At 38.8% G+C, this 21,909-nt stretch overlaps 1 protein-coding gene across 1 annotated transcript in view; it reads left to right on the forward strand.

Annotated features, from left to right (window-relative positions):
• LOC145994072 (26S proteasome non-ATPase regulatory subunit 1-like) overlaps positions 1 to 4,905 on the forward strand; it is a 241,049-nt gene extending 236,144 nt beyond the window's left edge. The window contains exons 10-11 of the mRNA XM_083130158.1: positions 705 to 831; positions 4,598 to 4,905. Of these exons, the coding sequence (XP_082986284.1) occupies positions 705 to 831; positions 4,598 to 4,668 (198 nt within the window). The 3' untranslated portion in view covers positions 4,669 to 4,905. The remainder of the gene's footprint in view (positions 1 to 704; positions 832 to 4,597) is intronic.
• The last annotated feature ends 17,004 nt before the right edge of the window (positions 4,906 to 21,909 follow it).

The raw sequence follows: 21,909 nt of genomic DNA on the forward strand, positions 1-21,909 counted from the left end.
GCAAACAAAACTGAACACAAACAAATCTTATTTTTTTTTAAGGTTGCTTGAAGAGCAGTGACTTTACAGTATCTAGTAGACACAGCAAGGATTGCAATGAGCCAGTTAAATTTTAACACTTTGCAATGCAAAAATGCTCTTTCTTGGACCTCCTGTGACAACCATTTGTGCGTTGTTTCATGTCTATAAATTATTTACATAATGTGTAAGATATACAAAGAACTATTATTTCTTTATTATAAATTGTTATTATTTTTAGATTTTTTTTTTTAAATATCTTGGAAACTTGGTATTATATTTGAATTTTATATCTGTCTTATAGCTTCCACCTGTATTTCCTCTGCTGATATGTGAAGTTTGGTTTAGCCTTTTTTTTTTCTTTTTTTTTTCCCTGCAACAAGATAAGATCACATACAATTCAAGATGATAAAGTAGAATTCCTTAGTTTTGCAGATTTGTCACCCCCCAACTTCGAAGGAAGCAACCTGAAAGCTTTCCAAGCTTGATTGTGTAGGCCTCTTTTAATCCTTTTGCCTGGTTGCTAACCCCCCCCCCTCTCCTTCCAATTCTTCTTTGACTCACAAAACTCTGAATTTTAGTGTGTTATTTTGAACTGTGCTCATTCAACATGTCAGCGAATAATTTATTTTGTACTGAAGTACTGCAGTGTGAATTAAAGAAAGTAATCATGAACTTCTTTGCAGCTGAAGGTGATCCGCCTGACAGATGAGAGCAACTACAAGCCTCTGAAGGACATAACCATTGGAGGAATCATAATGATGCAGCATGTGAAACCAGGAACATCAGAGGAACTTGTAGAACCCGTTGCAGGTTAGTATTGTGCTGCATTTTTGTGAGTCTAAAAATAAACATCCATCATATTAACAATTATGTTAACAGACACACATTTCCATTATCAGCAAGGTTCAGAGCAAGCTTGAAGTCTTGATCCATAACAATGCTCCCCAGTCAATGCTTTCTTTGGCTTGAGGAAGATATGGTTGTCCTATGGTTCAAGATCGAGCTAATACGGTGGGTGTTCCAGCAATTCAAACCTATTCATGGATGGTGCCCATGGCATTAGTCTGATGAAAAATTGCCCCTGTAGATACCTTCCCAGGGCGCCTGACCTTCCAAGACTTGCATTGCTTCTTCAATAATGCAGTATAAATCTGTCCGGTGATGGTTTGGCCCTTTGGAAGATTGACCACCTACTCTACATCCCAGAACACTGTCGTCATCACTTTTTTACCTGATGGAATGGATTTTGCCTTTGTGGGGGTGGGAGAGCAAGCATTCTTCCAGTGCTTAGGCTCCCGTTCCATCTGGATCAGCCTCAAACAGCACCAGTTTTGTTCTGATAATATGCTGTTCATCCATCAGTGATCAGCAACAATGAACTTTAACATGTAAAAATGTTTTTCATCTGCATTGTCGATTTTGGCATCTGCAGTTCCTTGTCCGTGTGTCTGATAGTCGCACATCTCTCTGCCATATTCATCTTGTGCAATTTATCCACATTTTACTGTGTCACCAGCCTGCCTGGGCAAGGGTCATCTTCTATACTTGTTCTTCCATTGGCTACCCTTCGCTTCACTGTGGAAGGGGAAGGAACAGCCTACCCTCATGAATATACTCAGGTTGTAACCCCTTTTTGTGCAGGTACTTGACCACTGCTTGCAACTGTTCTAAATTTTCCTGTACCACATGCACTCGGCACCACATACAGAAATACATGCACTATACAGGGTGACCTGTAATTAGATGTATTCCCTGAAAGGGGTTAAAGTAGAGGCAACTTTCAATAAATTTGACCATATGATACCCTGTCCGAAAATTAGTAGCTTTCGAGATAATCGAATTTCTATTGTTTTTTTTAATGACAATTTTCCACATAAAAATACGAATTGAGCAAAAAAAAGCGCATTGTGTGGCATATATTTCAGCATTTTCTGATAGCTAACAAATAAGTGGTTCGTTGAAAAAAAGTTTGTTCCAAATAACAATCACATGTAAGTAACGGGTAGGTCTAAACTTACAAGTGATAATAAAAAAAATGCACTCTTTGTTTACTTGGCAATGTATTAATAACCAAAATGGTATGACACGAAGTGTACAAATTACTTAAATTACTTCCTTGTGTCATCAGGTATCCAACAAGGTACAAATGTTGCTAACATTCACATTTGTGTACAAGAAATAATACTTCATTCATCTTCATGTGAATGGAATCAATGAATGATACAATTAAAGAACATTACACGTCTTGCTCAAAGTGGGCACCTCCATTACGGACATTTGATCTCTTAACTCATGATGTGATGGTGTCCTTGATGTGTTGATCAGCTGTTAAGATCCTCTCCCTGAGCTCTTCTTGCGAGTTTACCCTTGTCTTGTAAACTAAGTCTTTCATGTGGCTCCAAATGTAAAAGTCGCAAGGCGTAGAATGAGGCTCACGTAGTTCTTTATCCCGCTGCGTCGTGTTTTTCAGCACCACAGCTGTTGTCTGGTTGGTCTGCAACGTAATCCCTGCTCTCCACTTTCCTTGCCAGAACTTGGACCGGCCGCCGTAAGAATGGAAAAGACATAGAGAAAAGCTAAAAATATAAAGTATTAATAACAGACATTTTATTAATAATAATACTTACAATAGTAAAAGTAGAGAAAATGTATTTTCCAGTGAAAGATGTAAGACCATTCAGTCCCGTGTGAATTAATCAGAACACAAGAATAACTACACATTTTGTGCATTGTTTTTTAGTAATGCATTGATGTTTTAATTTCATCATTCAGTAACAATCATTTGCATATCTGTAATCTTTCTTAATAGTTAATATGTTCTTATTTCTGTTTCGTAATTTGCATTACGCAATTTGCCATAGATTCATAATCATGAAACAACACTAGAGTTAGAGACTCATATGTAGTTTTGTGGTATATTCAAGGTTTTTGTCTCATTTTCCAAATAGCCCACATGTTTTCCATAGGTTTAATGTCAGCGGAGTTCCCTGGCCACTTAACCACACAAATATTGGTATCACTGAAGAATTTCATTATTTCTTGACTTTTTTCTTTAATTGTTGCTCAAAAATTCTGTCACCATCCAGAAAATTTAATATGCAGAACTTTCCTTTCCAGTATTTCAATGTATAGGTTTTCATCATGCTGTTGACTCATGGGTGAATATCTCCAAAACCTCTTCTTCACAGGGTGTTTTAAGGTCTGTTGCAAGTGTGTAGAAATTGTTGGCTTATTCTTTGCTTGGCGCACATACTGAACCTCCGCTGCTACACTTCAGAGTGTGTCTCATCAGGCAAAATAACTTTTTCCAGTCTTATGTTGTGCAATCTTGGTGAGATCTTACCCACAAATGACATCTGCTCCGCAATTCTCCTGTTAGAAAATGTTTCTTTAGAGATTTGTGGGCATTCCTGTCAGCTGCCAGTAGTCTACGATGAACACTAGACACATGCAGAATCACTACTCTTTCCCCCAATTTGTGAGCAAAGTCCACAGCGTGAACCTGTGCTTTTAATATGCTTCTTCTGAGGATAAAGTTTTCTTGCTTTTTTTTCTTTCTTCTCCTTTTTCTTCAAAATGCCTATAATGGCCTCTCTTTAGCCGAAATAAAGACATATTTTAATAATAGATCTGGAGAAAATTCTGTAGACATCAAAATTCGAGAAAGTAGGATATAATATAAAGCATCCTTTTATTTTGGATTCAAATAAGAATGGATAATAGGCTGCTCTATATATCCTACTATCTTGCTTTTTTTTCCTTTTTCTTGGGTGAAATGGAGCCAGTCAGTTTGTGCTGCTGAATAATTCTATTTGCAGTGCCTACACCGACACCAAATTTAGTAGCCATCTCTGTTTGTGTCATGCTAGAATCACACTATGCTTCCTGGGAGTTGTATCAATTGAAGAAAGATATTATGAATCTCACAAGGAAATCTGAACATTAAAACACATGCAAATAAATGCACGTTTAAACTTTGTCATTTCACAGAGCAGCTAGGTACTATTGAATCCATAATAAGTATGCAAAAATGGGCAAATTATGCACAAAAAGTATAGGATGTAAGAATAAGCAACAATAAGCCATGTGTAGCAGACTGTTGCCAACCATCTGGAAAATTATGAAAAATAAAACTTGTTTTGATTAATTCGTTTGGGACTGTATTTTGTGTCAAATGATAATAATAATGTTAATTTTCTTAGGAACTTGTGGTTGATACACATTAGTTTTTAAGCTGGATATTTTCTATTGATTCCAGTAGCCAATATGACAGACACTATTGGAATAAATCAGAATTATACTTATCAAATGAAATGCAATCACCTTAATTGAAAATTGAAAACAATTATTGCATCACATAAAAGTCCATACAATTTGCAAATTTGAACCAATGGGCATCAGGGATCAGAACTCACTTTTCATAATGATGCCTATACTCAGAAATAAATTTATGTAGTTAGTGTTTGTGCATTGTTTTTTTTTTTTCAAAATAAGGTGAATGTGTCTAATATTAATCATAGAATTAGTGTAATATTTAATAATAATTAGTAGTAATATTATCATGTTTCTTTCACAGCTCTTGGACCAAAACCAGAAGATGACAATGAGCCAGATCCCCCAGAACCATTTGAGTACACTGAAGACTAATCCATTATTAAGACTATTATTATTAATCCATATCAAAACACTAAATTTGATGATTTTAGTTATGTTGTAATGATTTTTTTTTTCATGTTTAAAAGTATTTTGTGTTGAGTCACTTAACGTAAGATTAAAGTAGCATTTTGTGTGTATTTATGATGTTTGTTGTTGGAATCTGCATTAAATGCTGTGTGTGTAATTCTTTGAAGTAATTGAATCAAAAATAAATAAATCGTAGATAACTTCTAATATGGTGGTTTTCTTTCACATGTAACCCTACTCTGTTTTTTTGTTATTCTGATTACATACGAAAAGAATACTTGTAATTAAAACACCAACACAATATAAGATAACTATACTGGTGGTCAGGCCTGTACCCAAGGGGAAGGGGCGGCAAGGGGACCATGCCCCCTTCCCCTCGAGCCATGAAATATTTTAATACGAACCTATAAAAAACTACAAAAAAAAACATGGACGGTTTTTCACATTTTGCAAGAATTTCAATTTTCTTCTTGCATAAGTGAATGGGATGTTTCTGGAGAGAGGTAGACTCCAGACGTCTGCACTGTAGTATATTTAGCAATTTTAGTTTTATAACCATTTATCAAACTTCCCAATTTGGTCGGGACATTTCACTATTTTTAATCCCTGTCCTGATTTTTTTCGAACTGCAGACTTGATGAGAAAATGTCCTTTTTTCTTTGGTTAATTCACATTCAGACATGTTCTTCATTATAAGAATCATCCTAATACAAGTCATTTAACTTATAAATATATTACTTTGTAACCATAGATTATCTTTATTACAAATCAAATCAAATCATGGCTGTTCAATGGTGGTGATATAAGAAAATTGAGAACATTGTTAATTTGTGAATATTGTATTATTCAAATACTTTTGAGAATGGAATGTAAGCAATAAGCACTGAGCTGTACGCCAGGTGACAGCTTTTCTTTGTAAGCAACTGTATTTTTGATTGTCAGGTTAGGGAGAGTGTGGTGGGGGGGGGGGGTATAATGAGTTGATTTTTTCCTGTTACTTTGGTCCGTAATATTGCAACACTACAATTGCACTTCCAGCTACAATACTACCTTAGCGTTGGTGGTCATATCCAGGGTATGAATTCCCATGGTGGAGGGGGGGATCTCACACCTTCCCACCAATGATCCTGTTCGATTAAAATTCACCTCCTCCCATGAAAATTTTTCCGAGGGGAAGAGTTTGTGTTATAACAAAAATAAGCAATTAGTTTTGACTTCATACATACTTTATTAAGAATAATATCAGAAACGCATACGTGGGCATACCCAAAAGAAACCGAACTAATTTTTTTGTGAACTTATTTATTCACAATTTAAGTACAAACCTTCAATCCCCTTCAAAGTACTCTCCACTTGCATTAAGACACTTGTCCAATCTTTGATTCCATTTTTTTCAAAACATTTTTTAAAGTCATCTTTTGTGATGCGTGACAGCGCCTCTGTCGTTTTTTTCTTCACCTCAGCAACATCAGCAAAATGCTTTCCTTTCATGTCTCCTTTCATTCTAGGAAACAAAAAAGGTCGCATGGGGCAAGGTCGGGTGAGTATGGGGGGTGAGGAACAGGGGTCATACCATTTTTGGTCAAGAATTGTCGTACAGACAGGGCTGTGTGAGCCGGGGCATTGTCATGATGGAAAAACCAGTCACCCGACTACCACAAATCGGCCACTTCCACCACACACTGTTGCGCAATCGTTTCAAAACTTCCAAGTAGAAAGCCTGGTTAACTCCAGGCAGCTCCACAATTTGTTCAATGGTCTGTTGTCGATCTTCGTTGATGATTTCACGAATTTTTTCAACATTGTCATGTGTTCAGGCTGGGGAAGGACGACCAGAACGAGGTTTGTTATCAATTGACATTTCACCATTTTTGAAACGGGAAAACCACTCAAACACTAGAGTTTTCCCCATAGCATCGTCCATGTACGCCGTTTTTAACATTTCAAGAGTTTCTGTTCCACTCTTTCCGAGCAAAAAGCAGAATTTCACTGCCGCACGCTGTTCCCGAAAATCAGCCATTGCAAACGAGGATCATGCAAAACAGCTGTCACTCTAAACTCCGCCGAAACGTGTCCCCACCTGCTTCAGCAACGGCACTTGGCTTACGGACTCAGGAAGGACCGCTCTATGCGCTCCTAGCGGCAAAATGCGGTACTACAAAAGCTCTGCCCACCACAAAATTAGTTCGGTTTCTTTTGGGTACGCCCACGTATAAAGAATAATGTATGTGTGTGTGTGAATGTTGCATACATCTCTTGTTCTCTCTCTCTCTGTCTTTCTTTAGAGCTGGTAACAGCATGCGGTTAAAACTAACTTCTATAGTCATAGACAGTGGTGGCTATTAGGGGGTGAGAGATGCAGTTGCCTCTCCACCTCTTGCCACTTTTGTTCCCACACTATGCTAAACTTTATCTACCAAGATAAACTGAACTGATAAACTGTCCTTTGCAATCAAATTTGCAGATGTGAACAATACCACACACTGCTTGCATGAAGATGAGGATGGATGCACAACCGACTGTCTTTTTATTAGCCACATTTCTTGAAAGTTTTATTTTTGTCAGATTCAACTGAAAAGATTAGGTACATAAAATTTCTTCATTGTGTAAGTATTCGAGCCTCATTTAGGAAGGGGATTGCAAAAATCTATTCTCGTCCTGGGTGCTGAAATCTCTAGCTACAGCTCTGAGAAGGAAATATTTCCTTTTGTGAGACCAGTAACGGATTTAAATCATTATAGAAACATACCACAATAAAAGTATATTTTATTGACCAGCATGTCAAAAAAAAGGGCAGATATTTTTTTAAAAAAAACAAGAAAATTATAGAAGAAATTTATTGTGATTGATAAACAAGTACATACCTTGGCTATTTTTCGACGTAGTCTCCATTAACCTCCAGACATTTTTGATAGTGTGGCACCAGCTTCCATATACAGTCTGCATAAAAATCTGCTGCCTGAGAGTTCAGCCGGTCCAGAACTGATGTCTTGAGCACATCACTGTAGTTGAAACGCTTCGATGCAAGCCACTTTTTGAGGTGAAGAAAAATAAAGAAATCGCTGTGGGCAAAGTCGGGGCTGTAAGGGGGATGATTGAATAGTTCCCATCGAAATCTTTCAATTGTCTCAGCAGTATGAGCAGCTGTGTGTGGGCAGACGTCATGGATCAGAAAAATTCCAGAGCGTAGTATTCCTCTCCGCCGATTTTGGATGGCACGCCGCAGATTATGCAGCATTTCGCAATACACCTCTGCTGTAATTGTTCGTCTTGGTTCCAAGAATTCCACAAAACTCTCACCCTTTTGGTCCCAAGACACCATTGCCATGATTTTGTAAACTGATGGTGTTTGTTTGAATTTCTTCGCTTTAGGAGAACCAGAGTGCTGCCCTTGCATTGACTGTTGCTTCAACTCCCCAGTGGCATACGATATCCACGTTTCATCCCCCGTCACTATGTGCGAAAAGAGGTCATCCCCATCCTTCTCACAGCGGGCCAAAAAATCACGTGCAGCTGTCCTTCTTTTGTGAGAGTCTGTCAACATTTTTGGTACCCACCTCGCACACAGTTTGTGATACCCCAGGTTGTCAGTCACAATTCGATGCACTGTGTTCGCAGATATTGTGAACCGGTGATTGGAACGCACTTTCTCGTTAACGCGTTCCACCAGATCGTCCGTCTGAACACTAGGCCTTCTGCTACGCTCATTGTCATGGACATTTGAACACACTTCCCGAAACTCTCTGCACCATTGCCTGACTTTCCCTTCACTCATCACTGTCGGTCCATAAGTGGCACACAATTCCCGATGGATGTCAGCTGCATTCTTTGGCGTTCAGAAATCTTATGACAGATCTCACTTCCTTCACATTTGGCAGGATTTTGTATTACGGCAGCCATTTCATGCTACTGCTGCTACTCACACGTATGCAACCCCACTCTGATGATTCTGTCTCTGTTGCAAGCACAGAATACTAGTGCATGCTCAACTTCATCAGTGTTGCCAACCCCGCATAAAAAAATTATCTGCCCTTTTTTTTATGCGCTTCATAGAAAGCAATAATGAAATAAAATCTAACACTTATTAAAAACATTTAAATTATTATCTACGTAATTTCTCGACATTTTGAACCCGTTGTTAAAGGAATTAATTTGCTAGTTTATAAATGTACCAAATTAATTTATTTATACATGTTTAATTATATTAATTAATTATTTAATAATTGACCTATATTTCAAGACAATAATATATATATATATGTATATAAAAACACACTGACACACACAAATGGAATAGGAGACTGTAAACACTTACCACAATTGAAGAAAAGTTTGATATTTCAAGGTCATGACCTCATTTTCACAGTAGGTCAGTAGGTAGAAAGTATGGAGTACAAAAGCGTAGAGGCCTCTTAAAATTTGAGAGATTTGAATCATTAACCTTTAGACTCCCGAGCTGGTTTATAATATAGAAAATAACCCTTCTCTGACTGTGGCCTTTCCTCGCGATTTTTAATTTTTTACACTTATTTCAGAAAAAACGTTATATCTGTGAGACTATTTGAGCAATCTACTTCGGGTAACTTTTCTTTGTAAGCAAGAATATCGGGGCACGCGACCGTGTACAATTCAGAATGCCCAAGTGAGAAAAGGGGGTTGGGAGGGGCTAAGTCCCCAAATTTCAATGAAAAAAAATAAAAATCTGGCGTTTGTCCCCTCTTCTCCCGCTATTTTGGGAAAAGGTTGCAAACTTTTGCATTATTTTCAAAGAATAGACCTTCCGCAACAAAGTGAAACTTGTTTGAAGTCCCTAGTCCTCATAGAGAAAGCATTAAAGAAGAAAATATTGTAGTTGTGTTTTTCGAGTAGTGTGTTCTTTTGAATGTATTTTAAAGGAAGGAAACTATTATATAAAATTACATTCAGTTTATAAACATTTATATTATTTTTCTTGTGGCTACTGGATTGATATGGAAATAAATTAACTCCAAAAAATTGGTAAAATATTTATTTTATAATGTGTGGGTGGATTGGATCGCTATAAGGAGTGAAGGGAGGCCATTAATAATTTCACATAACGTGATAATGAAAGCATGCTAGTATATTGGTAAAATCCCATAAATATACACGTACAGTCACGGACACTTCTGGGTTGTAACGACCTTATTGAAGTAGCACTGAAGCAAACCATCCATGTCTGACCACCAAGCGCCTTGTGACTAGACAACCTAACCAGAATTTCAATTCTGCGGCTTGTATACCAGTCATATATACATCTCTGTAAATTGAGTAGTGATGCCAAAGAGAAATACGAGATTAAGATTGTCGATCGTAATGTCTCGTGTTCTCGACATGGAATACTCGGTCCACGTTACGTTCCATTATTTAATGTTTTTTGGGAACGAACCTGACGGACTGGGTTTATATTTTCACTCCTTGCATTACAGTAAATTCCATATTTTACAATTATATTAATGCTTTGAACGAAAATAATACCCAGAAAAACATCGAACACACGTGCACACCACTCTTCTCACACACATGCACGTGAAAATGCACACACAAAGCTAAGTTTTAACTTCCAAGTGAATGTCCAAATAACAGTAAATGGAGAAGCACGATGTGCGAAACATGGGATTTTTCACAAAAAGAATGCGTCTATTTTTGACATACGTGGTTTCTATTAATAGAGAATGAAACAATTATGAGAGAAATTAAGATGCATTTTCGTCTTCAGGTGTTGAGGAAGGAAACAGACTGACTGGAAAAAAGAAAACATGGTGTTATTGATAGAGGGTTGGTTAGCGTACAGAGCTTTCATCAGTGAGCTTTAGGTTCGATCCCCACCAAGGACAATTTTTTTAGTCTTTTCTATTAGTGAAGAAGTATGTAATATTGTTTTCTAGGCATTTTGACGAAAGGATACACATCAAATTTGTTCGTTTAATCTGTATTTTCATTCTTCTAATAAGTTCTCTATCACAAGGGGATATAGAGATTCTCTATCTAGGCGATGGATATCTTTTCAATGGTTCCGTAGCTACGATTCTCCAGTCCCTTCCACCCACTTGTCTTATTTATTTACTTCATTCATATCAACTCAAGAAATACCATGAATCTAACGAAAACACGCAGATATAGTTAGAACAAGAAACATCTCGCATCGAATTTTCCAGACTCGAGTTCTGACTTCTTTGCGAGGGTGATTATTCCTGTGTGTCTGTTTATCATCTTTGTCTAAAAAATATTCCTCATTATTGCCGTGATTAGACCAAAATGACTGAAATAACAAAAGTACAGAAAATGCAAGACACATCTGCCTAGGAATGTTATACCTTGGGAATTAGCAATCTGAAAATTAACTAGCGTTTCAATCGACTACTTGCGAAAGAGTTTCGTGTTGTCTTGTTTGGAGTGTTGGTTATCATGTCGCACTAGCATGCGGGCAACCCGAGTTCGAGTCCAGCGAAGGAAAGTTGTTTTTTTTTGTCTAATTTCATCCAACCTCATTTATAAAACTGAGGTTTCTGCAAAACCTTTTGAATTGCATGCCACTTCGTATGTTGGTAATCTGAAAGCAGCAAAGATGAAAATTTGATGTTCCAAAGCGACGATGTATTTGTGTATGTGTTGAAAAAACGCAGTTATTTATTAGCGATAAACTTGCAGCCACGTGATCATTGAGAATGCTTCGTAGTTGTCAGTGCTAATATGGCAGTAGATACAGTCTGTCAACACACACCAACTTTCACGTTCCCCGTAAAATGATTACCTTTCCACATTTCAAAATCATGAGTCCTGTCTAAAGCAATACTTTGATACTTGCATTTGCATGTTCGAATCTAAAGTAATTCGAAACTTTTTTCCCCAGCAAATGGCATTGAAACCATTAATAACTGTTTGCAATGTGATATTGATATCATATATGGAAAGAATAAAAATGGAGAATTTCGCTTAATACAAATATATTAAATTATGTGGATACCTGATGTGAAACGTATGATGCACGATCAGAGAGCCTGAATGTTGCATTGAAAACTGCAGAGAACAATGACTGACTAATGAACAGTGAAAGTCTTTTCTATGCTCCAATGGGATTTTATGTATAACTATAAATAAACAAGGGAGAAGGACACATGTTGGTATGATGAACTAAATTGTAATATAAAAGTTTTAATTGTCAAATATAGGGCATTCAATTTCAGGCACATTACACTAACTCAAAAAGTATTTCCAAAATTAATAGTATCTGCCGTTTTTCACCTTTTTCTCAGTTGTCACACATGTCAATTTCCTCTATATTCTCTGTATTCTCATTGGGACAAACACACACATCCATGACCAAACCGAGTATTGGTAATATCGCACGCTCCGAGGAAAAGTTTGATACGTGGTTTATGCACAAGTGGTTGGAATCGCACTTTAAACTATAGATCCAGTTTTCTTACTGTGCATAAAGTGGACTTAAAAAGAAGAAAAAATCGAGGAAAAACGCTTGAAGGTTTCGATGAGTTCCAAGTGGCTTGATGAGGCGAAGCTATTACATGATTTTCAAGTGGTCAAGTGGCCCCGTGGTAGGGGATAAGTTTCACGTAAAGAAGGCTTTGGGTTCGATTCCCGTTCTATTGCCCTATTTTTTAAATAACTTGATCAACTAATTATTGCATTTTATTTAGTAATTTATTGGAGTAAAGGTTAAATACATTTTTACTTTATTTTTGGGTGGAAATCTTTTCTTTACCGTTTTACATTTTATTTGTAAAAAATATTTTTTTATGATAGTTTTTTCACATTTCTCGTCATTTTACAAACATATTCAATAAAATGTTATGCCTGGCGAAAAGTATACATTTCTTTCGAGAAAATGATCCAGAAATACATTGCAACAATTTAGCCGTCTAGCCCATTGCCAAGGCACAGGACCACCGGCTCGGTCCCCTTGGAAGACCAAGAACGGGCGTCGCTGCCTACCATTTCTCTTTCTGTTATAATATATATATATATATATATATATATATATATATATATATATATATATATATATATATATATACAGGGTGTTTCTAAAGGTCGTTTACAACGCTTGGGAGGTGATTCCTCACACGAAAACAAGCAAAAAGTGTGAGTAACATTTTTACGACTGAGGCTTCGTTTCCGAGATAGGAGCCTCGCAAAAGGTAACAAAGTGAACGTCACACCTATCTGGGACGAATACTATCACAGATAAAGAGGCGGTTCCAAGGGAATCATAAAGGAATCGTATGTGCTCAGTCCGGAAGTCACTATGAAAAGTTCACTGCACGCATGCGCAATGGAGTCCTCAAAGGAATTGGGGATTTCCAGCAAGAACAATGCATGGAAAGGGTATGTAACGCAGCAAGAAGGACCGTGACAATGAGAAATGCGTTAAAGACAACACATACCGACCTCAAACATCAAAACATGAGCACGGAACACAAAATCCGAAAAGTTGAGCACGGTTGCATACCCCAGTTACAGGCGAGGAATGAACGAATCTTGTCATGTGGCATACGAGAGACACATTACTCCACCAGGAGGAGGGAAAGAAAAACACAATATCAGATGATTGCGACAACGTATATTTTTACACGCGACAAATACGTAATACCCCCCCCCCCACACACACACACAACAGACAACAAATGCTACAATGTCTTACGCACAGACAGTGCGTGTCACTGTACACCAACTGAAGATGTCACTTTCAGTCGTCCCAGACGTGTTGCAGGTGCTGGGATATGATCAGCAGTTCGCTCTAGGTTGTCATACGCATTGAAGAGTACTAGTATGTTGTATTGAAAGAAGTTGACGTGGTGGAGTGGGCAAGTCAAGTATCGCAACAATTGGTCTGTGGTGTTCGTACGGTGATACGGCCAATTTGTGCAGTGTGCCAGTGTTAAACAAAAACGATACTTTGCAGTTCCAGCTCCCTATTACACAGATGGCTGCGTATACGACCCAGCAGCTAGCAGACATGCATCTCATGTATGGGGAGGCACGTGGTAATAGCCGTGAGGCAAGGCGTCTTTATGGAGAACGCTTTCCACATAGACGTTTACCGTCTCACGCCTTCTTTCAGGTAGTGGGCGGTCGACTGCGTGAAACAGGGTCAGTGTTACCACCGCGGCAAGAAGTTGGAAGACCCCGAAGTGTACGCACACATCAGTTTGCAGCAGATGTGTTAACAGCGGTCGCAGAACATCCTGGCACTCGCTCGGGCACGAAACACGTCTCATGTGAATGTTTGGCGAGTGTTGTCAGAGGAAGGAATGCACCCTTTTAAACTGCAGAATGTACAAGAACTGTTACCTCGTGACTTTCGCCCTCGTATGGAGTTTTGCCAATGGTTGTTGCATCAGCTGGACACAAACCCTCACTTCGGGGCAAAGGTATTGTGGACAGATGAAGCCATTTGCACCAGGGTGGATGCCTTCATTAGTAGAAACAGTCATGTCTGGGACTTTGACAACCCACATGCACTTTTTGTGACCCATCACCAGCACAAGTTTTCAGTGAATGTGTGATGCGGGATAGTACATGGTCATTTAATTGGACCATACATTCTCCCTGTTCGCCTGAATGGTCGCACGTATCATGCATTTGTTAGTGAGGTTCTGCCGAAACTGTTGGAGACCGTACCTTTGGCACTGCGGCAAGAAATGTGGTACCAACACGATGGGGCACCAGCTCATTTCGATCGTAATGTAGTACATTTCCTGCATGATGTGTTTCGCAATAGGTTCATTGGTAGGAATGAGCCTGTGCCTTGGCCACCGAGGTCGCCAGATCTCAACCCTCTAGTTTTTTTCTTCTGGGGAGAAATGAAAACCCTTGTATACGACACACCTGTCACATCAGCTGAGGACCTCGTTGCTCTCATCAACGTCGCCGCCGCGACGGTAGCAGATACACCTGGCTTGTTTGCTCGTACTCGACAATCCTTGATTCGTCGCTGTCATCTCTGCGTAGAAGTGAACGGCAGACATTTTGAAAACCGGCTGTGCAAATCCCAGTGAGAACACTCTTGGTATTGCTCCCCACCCCCTTTGTGTGGTGAAAGTGACATCTTCAGTTGGTGTACAGTGACACGCACTGTCTGTGCGTAAAACATTGTACCATTTGTTGTTTGTTGTGCGTGTAAGGAAGGGGGTATTACGTAGTTGTCGCGTGTAAAAATACACGTTGTCGCAATCATCTGATATTGTGTTTTTCTTTCCCTCCTCCTGGTGGAGTAATGTGTATCTCGTATGCCACATGACAAGATTCGTTAATTCCTCGCGTGTAACCGTGCTCAACTTTTCGGATTTTGTGTTCCGTGCTCATGTTTTGATGTTTGAGGTCGGTATGTGTTGTCTTTAACGCATTTCTCATTGTCACGGTCCTTCTTGCTGTGTTACATACCCTTTCCATGCATTGTTCTTGCTTGAAATCCCCAATTCCTTTGAGGACTCCATTGCGCATGCGTGCAATGAACTCTTCATAGTGACTTCCGGACTGAGCACATACGATTCCTTTATGATTCCCTTGGAACCGCTTCTCTATCTGTGATAGTATTCGTCCCAGTTAGGTGTGACGTTCACTTTGTCACCTTTTGCGAGGCTCCTATCTCGGAAACGAAGCCTCAGTCATAAAAATGTTACTCACACTTTTTGCTTTTTTTCGTGTGAGGAATCACCTCCCAAGCGTTGTAAACGACCTTTAGAAACACCCTGTATATATGCCACGACTATGCTCAGTACCTGCGTGTCATGAGAGTCCGCATCTCAGAGTTCGGGAAAGGGTCTGCTTTTGAATAATAATAATAAAAATAATAATTTTTTTCTTACTTATCTAAGAACTCTAAAGTAAGGTAACCTTCCTTACGCTTAAACTTCCATCGTGATCGCATCCCACTGACCACTGCGAGTCGCGAGCGAAATCAACATAATCTAAACTGACTCCTTATGGATTGATAAAGCCTCCGCCTCACTGACCAGTGATGGCGGGACACCTCATCAAACCAAAAAGAAACCAGCTAATTTGTACTTATAAACTAATTACAAATTTATTTACATCTCAAATTTCCAATAAACATTCCAAAAATTAACATGAGAGAAGGTTCTCCGTTTTAAACCTTAATCAACATATTCACAAATCCCAACATAGTTAAGTTAAAAGACAAATATACAAACTTCTGATCAAAAGAAAAACTACAACAATGCAAGATAAAATTTAGATCATAACGACTTCCATAATATAGACAAAACTTTGTATTGAGTAAACATAAAACCCAGAGAGCACTCTCTTATATTACATGTCCATATTCCATCATAGGTCTAACACAGCTGTAACTTGGTTTCAATAAACGGGTGACAAATTATTCAGTAATGGTCGACAATATTACTTGTAAACAAAAACAAAAGAAAAATTTGCATAACATCTATCCGTAAATTCCTATTCGTGCTTTTGTCATATTTTCACATCTACATTATGTTCTATAGAACTAATGAGGTAAACTACCATCTTCAGGGTCAACCTCCAAAAACATTCATAATAAAATATATGGGGAGCCTTTCTCTACCCTTTATGAATGCCATAACTCGGCCACAAATTACAAATGTCCACGTGGAATTCCTTAACATAATAGGGGAATCTATGTCTACCCTTTTCAACGCCGTTGGCTACTCACATTTCAAAAGCAAAACAATAGACGGTGTTAAAGGCGGAGCTACTGCGGAGCATGCGCACTCGTCTGGCCCCCCTCGAACATCCGGTTACGCTTACGATGCTATGGACGTTAATATGAAAGGGCAAAGTGGAGATTCTTTTACAAGGAAATAGGGTGTCAGCTGTGTAGCATATGGTTGCACAGTTCGATCGGGAACAAATTTATTGAGTCAAGTATCATTTCGTAGGTTTCCGAAGGACGTAGAGAGAGAGACGAAACCTGTTAATACAAGCAGAACGAGAAAGGATTGGTACCTGGAAAGGATTTTTACGACTTGCATTTTGTTACAAGCATGTGGATCATTTATCTCCGTATTGTGTTATGGTGAAAAGCACGCCTCTTAGTGAGGTTTCAAACCGAAGCGACACGCGACAGCAGTGGTTCGTACCGAAGTGACAAGCGACACAGGCCTATTTAGTCTATAAATAAGCATTTACAGCTCATGGGAAATCAAGTCTCAGGCGGCACAATACACGCCATTGGGAATCTGAACAACACGTGCAACTTGTCGTGTTGCTTCGGTTCGAAATATTTCATTGATCACTGAGGATTCACTTTATTTTAAGTGGCACGGAGATTACAAATCGAAGCGACAAGCAACAGCCCCTTTACTCTAAAGGAAACAATTCACCTTGCATACGAGTACAACAGAGCGAGGCGACACGATGTATGGTACTGAAAAAAACAACAGTCCAGTCCAAGCGACACGTGCAATTTCTCGTGGTGAATTGGTTCGAAAGGAAGCTTTGAGACTGCAGCGATACGTGTCTCTTGGAAACCAAAATTAAAAAATAAACAACACCTTCCGAACGACAAATTGCAGGTGTCGCTTGTCGCTCGGACTGGGCAGTTTTATCAATACATTACATTGTGTTGCCCCGGCCTGTTATTTGCGCAAGCGTGACTAGTGAATGGTTTGCTTTAGATCGAATACTTCTGTGCGAAATCCCGATATCGCTTGTCGCTTCAGTCTGAAAACTCCGTTGTTGCTTGAAGTAAATTCGTGCAAGTGAGAGTGGCATGCCATTCATAGGTTTCCCTAAATCCCTCAGGCTGAAAGGTGACGTTGAAAGCACAAATATTTACTAGCATTTGTTATGTGTCATTACATTACTTCTGCAGATCTGTTGGGAAAGATTCACTTAAGCATATTTTATAATATAATAATATCACTAGTTTTATAGAATTATCTTTCCCACTTTTCCATTTACAAAATAATTGAATATTATCTAAACGTTCGCCGTGCGTGTACATGAGATACTTGTATACAACTGGCGGCCACAAAGACACGTCATATTTTAATAATCTGCTCTGCAGTTGATCATCCGACGGTTTCTAGACGTCCACTCCTTCATAGTAGAACTTTAACAAATACCTTTCTTGACTATCGTCGCATAACTGATGAAAACAAGCGCTCATTTCTTACTTCGTATGCCGGTGAATCTGCACTGGCAACAACGGGGACTGGCCTAAACCGGAAGTTCCGGGGGGACCGGGCAAGACATCACCAATGTTTATGTTTATATTTTTAACACGGTCTATAGACTTTTACATAAATGATTTCTAGAAAAACTTATATTCGACCGGTCACCTATTATAACTGTTTCAAAATTACATCTAATATAAACCTAAATAACAGAAGCCATAACCTTTCCTCAACGTTCCGGATACTCAGACTTTAAAACGGACATAAACTATATAAGCTATGAGATTTAGGAGGCACCCTCTGTCCAGAGGTATGCTCTCGGATTAAAGTAAATAAAGAAATAAACTTTTAATTAATTAAACCTCCTGACCAGGAGAATTCGGAATGATTTAGAATAAAAATTAACTTGACGAGAAGGATGTATATCTTTGATGAGCCTAATTTATTTAACTTGAATTTACATCGGAGCCACACTGACCAGTGACAACTCCAACAGAATTTACGATTTAAGAACGATACCAAATTTTAAATTATTAACATTAAATATTTATATATGAATCAAATTATTTATATGCCCACTAAATCCCCTTTAAGGATCATGCTGACCAGCCTAATCCTCAAAAGTGGCTTTCGGAAAACACCAGACATTGTGGAAGGGAGAGCTGACCAGCCACTCCCCACACAAAGCCCGTATTCTCCCAGCCCTGGACCTCGACAAGCGATTTAATCACCTAAAGATTCCTGAATATACTGATTATTTTGCCAGCGAAACTGCTGGTATTTATACTCGAGGGATTGCGCAATTCTATTCCCTGAACAAAAGATTTGGACATATGGAAAGTTATTTTTAGCTTTAACAATTAACCCTTCTAAAAAGGTATATCAAGAAACACAATGCAGCAAAATTTACTTACAAAACCGCGCAGCGCCGACCGAAAAAGAACGCATTGTTGATAAGAAAGAAAAGAATGCAAGCTTCAACTTGCTTCGCGTTCTTTTTCGCTTAGCAGAAACTGCGTTACGATTTTAACAAGGAACGAAATATGCATACAAAGAGATTTGAACTCTTAAAGAATTTATACGAGGGTTGTCAAAAATAAAATTGAAAGTCACGAAAATTTACCAAAATTTCTTGATCGTAACAACATATAATACTATTCATAAGAAATGATCGTAATCGTTTGGAAAACAAAATTGAATTCAAAATTCAACAATTCGAACAGCAAATAAAATAAGATTGTTCGCAATAAATAAATTGAAATATATAGTCGCTCCAGTTAAGAAAAAAATTGGAGGCAATCAAACGTAGTATCTCTTGTGTGTCAAATAACACGCTACCACCCCACCACCTGGTCTTCTGTCAGTCGGACAATATAATCGTCTTGTGAGTAACGCTTGCTAAGTTTCTAATCTTTGAATCGCTTGTAATTGTTGTTGTGTCACGGACTTATGTTTACTGCAACATTTGAGCACACAATACAAATATACGTAAATTTTATACACAGAAAACATGGGTTTTCTGCACATAATTGCAGAGCATGAGCTCTGTCAAGGACTAGAAGGAACCTCGCAAAAGTTACCGAAGCTTCTCTGCGCTGCTGACAGTTGGCCCCGGAGTCACGTGGAATCAGTCGACATGACCTTATGCCTGCAGAGCCAGCACACTGTGGTGAACGAAGGTATTTTACGTGATTTGTAAGCTGGAACAAAACATGCCACGTGTGGGCCTCCCCGATAGCGCAGTGGTAGCGTCGTTGCCTTGTAATCAAGGGGTCCCGGGTTCGATACCCGGTGGAGGCACATGGCACAGTGGTTCGGATCCCACTTTAAAACTGTAGATCCAGTCCCGATTAGCCTTTCTGTGCATAAAGTGGACTTAAAACAACAATTCAATCAAAACATGCCACGCGTTACAACAGACAGAGGTTTGTCTTCAGCTTTGGGACAGGCAAACCACACGAGGCGTACAGACAGAGTATAATGTAAGATAAAAGGAAATTATTTCTCCGTCTCCTCACACTGACAATTTTATTGCCTTTTTTTGGAGTTATTTGACCACAGAAACGGATTATATTATTGAAGTCGTATCTCATGTGATGGCTTCAGTATGCTGATCAGGTTTTCTGACAAAAGTAGGACGAACTACTCAAGAACAGTAATTTTCTATCTTTTATATCTGCTTCCTTCCTCATCCGGTATAAGGCAGACGAGCACATACCACACAAATATGTAAGAGAACTATTGCTAATTTGGTAACTTGTCTTGCAATTGAATTTCATGGACAGCTGCAAAGAAACAAAGGCTTTCCTTTTTAAAGATTACACTGAATAATTGTTATTTGATTAGGAAACTAAAAATGACTTCAGTATTCCCATGCAGTACACAAGAGATTCTAAACACACTCTAAAACATACTACTGTTCGTTTCAACGTATTATTTCAACAATCAAGACACAAAATAAAGGACATGCTCAAGAAAAATTATGTTTCTGTGATTATCAAGTGCATTACGTGGTTAACATCAAGTTTGGATTTGCCGGTTATCAAAATATTATTAATTTTGAAAATATTCTTTCAGTTAGTGTAATGTGCCTGAAATTGATTGCCCTATTTTTAACCGTGAACGTATTTTGTTTCTTCAATTAAAACTTTTAGTTTATAATTTAGTTCATCATACCAACCTATGTCCTTCTCCCTTGTTTATTTATAGTTATAAATAAAATCCCATTGGAGCATAGAAAAGCCTTTCACTGTTCATTAGTCAGTCATTCTTCTCTGCAGTTTTCAATGCAACATTCAGGCTCTCTGATCCTGCATCATACGTTTCACATCAGGTATCCACATAATTTAATATATTTGTATTAAGCGAAATTCTCCATTTTTATTCTTTCCATATATGATATCGTTATCACATTGCAAACAGTTATTAATGGTTTCAATGTCATTTGCTGGGGAAAAAAGTTTCGTGTTACTTTAGATTCGAACATGCAAACGCAAGTATCAAAGTATTGCTTTAGACAGGACTCGTGATTTTGAAACGTGGAAAGGTAATCATTTTACGGGGAAAGTGAAAGTTGGTGTGTGTGTTGACAGACTGTATCTACTGCCATATTAGCACTGACAACTAGGAAGCATTCTCATTGATCACGTGGCTGCATGTTTTTCGCTAATAAATAACTGCGTTTTTTTTCAACACATACACAAATACATCGTCGCTTCGGAACATCAAATTTTCATCTTTGCTGCTTTCAGATTACCAACATATGAAGTGGCATGCAATTCAAAAGGTTTTGCAGAAACCTCAGTTTTATAAATAAAAGTTAAAAGAAAAAAAGGTAAAGTGTTCCCCTGTGCTTAGCAACACGCCTTGAAGGCGTATAGGGGGTGTGGGGGTAACGCCCACACTTTCTTGATCCGGTCGTGAGTGGGGGTGATGTGATCAGCATCACGTCCCTGACCGCCTTTACCCCCAGGTACCCATGTTATTCGACGCTGGGTGGGCGCCGGGGCCGCTTCCAACGTTAGAAAAGCTCCCGGATTTGAACCGGCCGGGGATCGAACCCGGGAACTTTAGCATGGTAGTCAGACGCGTTACCGACTGAGCCAACTCGGCCACTGTATTTTGTAAATAAGGTTGGATGAAATTAGACAAAAAAAAAACAACTTTCCTTCGCTGGACTCGAACTCGGGTTGCCCGCATGCTAGTGCGACACGATAACCAACACTCCAAACGAGACAACACGAAACTCTTTCGCAAGTAGTCGACTGAAACGCAAGTTAATTTTCTCTCTAGCCTTCTTAAACCCGAAGGTTCATGGCTGCAGCAACACAGGCCTTCCATCTGTCCCTATCTTGTGCAAGATCTATATACTCTTTTCCATCCCTACCGATTTCCCTTAGGTCCATCTCGACGTTGTCCCTCCATCTTCGTCTTGGCCTTCCTACTGGTCTCTTACCATCAGGTTTCCCAACAAGAATCCTGTAAACTCCTCTTTCCTCTCCCATTCGTGCCACATGGCCTGCCCACCTAAGTCTTCTTCATTTAATTATTC

The sequence above is a fragment of the Lepisma saccharinum genome, chromosome 10 (genome assembly GCF_977018435.1).
Source record: "Lepisma saccharinum chromosome 10, izLepSacc3.1, whole genome shotgun sequence".
In the NCBI taxonomy this organism is placed as follows: domain Eukaryota; kingdom Metazoa; phylum Arthropoda; class Insecta; order Zygentoma; family Lepismatidae; genus Lepisma; species Lepisma saccharinum.